The sequence below is a fragment of the Teleopsis dalmanni genome, chromosome 1 (assembly GCF_002237135.1).
Source record: "Teleopsis dalmanni isolate 2A chromosome 1, ASM223713v2, whole genome shotgun sequence".
Taxonomy (NCBI): domain Eukaryota; kingdom Metazoa; phylum Arthropoda; class Insecta; order Diptera; family Diopsidae; genus Teleopsis; species Teleopsis dalmanni.
In genome coordinates, this window is record NC_051846.1 from 59,594,264 (window position 1) to 59,597,881 (window position 3,618).

Sequence of the window (3,618 nt, forward strand, 5' to 3'; positions counted from 1 at the left end):
TTTCCAAGATGCTGCAAAAGAAAGATGAAACTGATGTTGATGTCGCTGTCATCACAGAAAATAAGTGCAAGCAAAAAGAAAGTCAAATGCCTGGCCAACACTTATTTTAATGAGAAATTCTAATTTCACCAATAATAGCGGAAATGAAAAAGGGATTACGACAAGTGTAGTAGCTGAAAATATGCTGGAACAAGTATTTCTCATTTACAGTTGCTTATCAGCATCTTTATTTCACCCTCCGCACATTTTTATTTTGAAAAGGTACTGGCATTTTTGTATTAAGAAAAACAAAAATTAGACAGCAGAAAAAGTTTGCTTAAATGAAAGTCGCAAATATCTGCAACAATTAAAAGTAACTGTATCTTTGGATTCAGCACAACCTAAGAAAATAACAACAAATACTAAACCATTTGAAACAATGTGAAGAGGAAAAAATGTTGCAAATGTCAAGCAATTGAGTCGAAAACTCATCAACTTAAATACGTTGAAAGCACTTCACATTTCTTTTGCTGCCTTCAGCCCTATCAGTATTTTACTTTCTAATAAATTTGACTTCCTTTCTATTCATAAAAATTTCGCTACACTTGAATGACCATAGCAACTTCTTTTGCTTGAAGAAAATGAATGGCCGAAGGCAGAGTAAGTTTTGAAATAAATTTTTTTGTAATTATTATTTGAGTGATATATCTTCATATTTAATACATTTCTATAGTGACTTTAAATGATAAATTATAAGAAATTTAACTATTTTATTGAAGAATTTTGAACGATGACTTTAACACAAAGTAGAAAAATGAACTTTAATCTCTCGCTAAAATAGTTGACTGTAGTCCTACTGTCTGGAATACAACGGCCAGCGTATGTACTTATCCGTGGTATCACAACAACTAATTATTTGGTTCAACTGAGACGCCCCAAGTTTGATTAAACTATAATCTCTCGCTACAATAGTTCACTGTAGTCCTACTGTCTGGAATACAACGGTCAGCGTATATACTTATCCGTGGTATTACAATAACCAAATATTAGGTTCAACTGAGATTTAACGTGCAAAACGACTACTGCAACGTAACCTAATCACAACAAAGCTTTGTTAAAGTTTCGTTAAGAGACTACAGAGCTTAAGTCTTCTAACAATAATCTAAAAAGTGTAAACTGCCAGTAAAGTATTGATAAACTATCAGACAAGCGAATGAACAAAATTTACATTTGTGTCAAAAATATATCGAATGGGAGATTTGGATTAAAATTATGTTTTAACAATAGAATTTAGTGCAACGTAGCATTCTGAATAACATAGAAACCCTTAGGCGAGATTATTATATTGTAACCACAAATTTATAAATGTTACGAACGCTTTCAGGAAGACCTGTAAGACAGTGAAAATATTGAAAAGCCTGACCATTGTAACACAATCATCTATGAAGAAAATGTGGAAAAAATTTAATTAATAGTCCTTGTTAATTAAAACACTACTATTAAAGATGATGAAAAAATGTGAATAAGTTACAGTTTATAAACCAATTTTTATAAATATTTTAGATGTAGCTAGTAGCAATTAAAACTGTTCCTAAACTTTGTAGCTTGTCGAACAATTCGAAATAAAGCATAGCTGCACTGTATTACAGTAACCACCAGATAAGACGAAATGTCACTTTCTTTTGCTTCCGAAACTTTAAAAGATACTCAATACATAACGTTTTTGAGCTATATATGATATATATATAAGAAATATTAGCGCGCTCCTAAAGTGTTTCTTTACTGGAAACTGTGGTGGCGTATCTACATGCAATGTATGTTAAGAAGGACTACTTTAAAGAAAACATTCATCGCACAAATATCATTCTAACAGTTTTGATTTCACCTATAAGTTGTCATCCCCCCATCCAATATCTCTGACTCTACCTCGTTGAAGTGCATTCATTTCCTACTATCATTACAACTGCGATTTCATGAGTACGTGCACAGAGTCAATATATAACAACTTCCTAGTAATTCTGAATCCAATTTAGTGATCCTCTCTTTTTACTAACTTCCTCACACTTTAGCTTGAATAAACTAATATTATTAAATGTTAAGCCTATGTACTTCTATTTTTACACTTGATTATTGGAATCTAGTTCTTGACACTATTACCTTCAAAGTCAAATAGCTAGAATTTTCATTGTTCAATCGTAAAAGATAGTTTTAGTGAGTTGAAGTTTTCCACCTTCAAAAAAAATGTAGATTGAAAAAATATTGAAGATTAAATAAAACTTCGGATAATATTAATAATATTCGTAACTTTATATTTTCTCACTAAGGAACATAAATTGATACTGGCTTACGATATTTATATATTATAATGAAATCTTAACGAAGCGAACTACAAAACGAATGTTTTAAAATTATCTCCGAAAAATTGAAATACACACCACCAATAAAACAAATTGTAATAATTTTAAAATTTAACTTTTTGTATTCATTTTCTAGTACAGATACTTCCATTACTAGAAGAAAAATTAAAACAAATGTCGACAACGTGTTCAGTATCAGTGCAGCATATGTTTCTCATGCCACAACGTACAGCATCAGGACGAAGGATGTACAATTCATGAAACCCAAGTTTTAAATGTTGTCAAGCAGAAAAAACGCTTGACAAAAACCAAAATTGTGGCTTCACTAAACAACCACATATTGCGGTGCTTGTTTAACGGACCAAACGATATGTCCGACCTAACTGACTGACCCCCAGACCATCATTAGCTTTCCATTTATTTACTTGCAAATGAAAAACTTCAAAAGCAGAAGCCAAAGCAATGCCATCACACTGAATTCATATCTTCCATTTTGAGATTTTTTATATCACTTTTTTGTTATTGTAAATTTTCAACTGTTGGCAGGAGCGACACATGACAAGGTGAACCAGGATTTGTTTGCAATTTTTTCTACAAATTTTAGAAAACAATTCCAGAATTGTGGACTTTAAACGGAAACGGTGTTGATGCTAACCGCATTTGCTTAACTCAACCATGTGTGAACATGTGTTATTGTTATGTTTTATTAAAAATAGATTTTTCTCTGCAATTATAAGTATTATATTTTCATTAGGCAGTAGATATTTTTCGAAGAGAAGAGATTTTTAGGTAGAGTTAAATATATTTAAAAAAAGTGTATGAGAAACCTAATATCGTGGTCTTTGTTATTATATTAATAATCTACAAAAAAAAAAATATGTGTAAAAAACATATATTTATAATGACAAATTCAATAGATAATACATTTCATACAAAATAAAATAAATTAAAATGACTAAAATCATGCAATATGAAAACTCATGCTAAAGGATATAATTTTACAAAAATACTGTCAATTATTGGCTTGCATGATATATGGCATAAGGATTGCTAACTTATACCTTCTATGTGATACCCACAGCACAATTGCATATGCAAATAAAACGTTAACACGTGTTACCAACGTTACGAATGCGTTTATGATATTTCGATTAAATTTATGGATTGCCAATTTTTTTCATTTAAATTTTTTTATTTTTTTGTTATTTTGTAATTCATTTTTCATCTGTTACATTTTCAACAACAATAACAAAAACAACCGCATTTCAGTGATATATTGTTT

The 3,618-nt window shown here is 30.3% G+C and overlaps 1 protein-coding gene across 1 annotated transcript in view; it reads left to right on the forward strand.

Moving 5' to 3' along the window:
• LOC119682142 overlaps positions 1 to 2,597 on the forward strand; it is a 13,430-nt gene extending 10,833 nt beyond the window's left edge. Inside the window, exon 3 of the mRNA XM_038095510.1 lies at positions 2,473 to 2,597. Coding sequence (XP_037951438.1) covers positions 2,473 to 2,597 — 125 coding nt within the window. The remainder of the gene's footprint in view (positions 1 to 2,472) is intronic.
• The last annotated feature ends 1,021 nt before the right edge of the window (positions 2,598 to 3,618 follow it).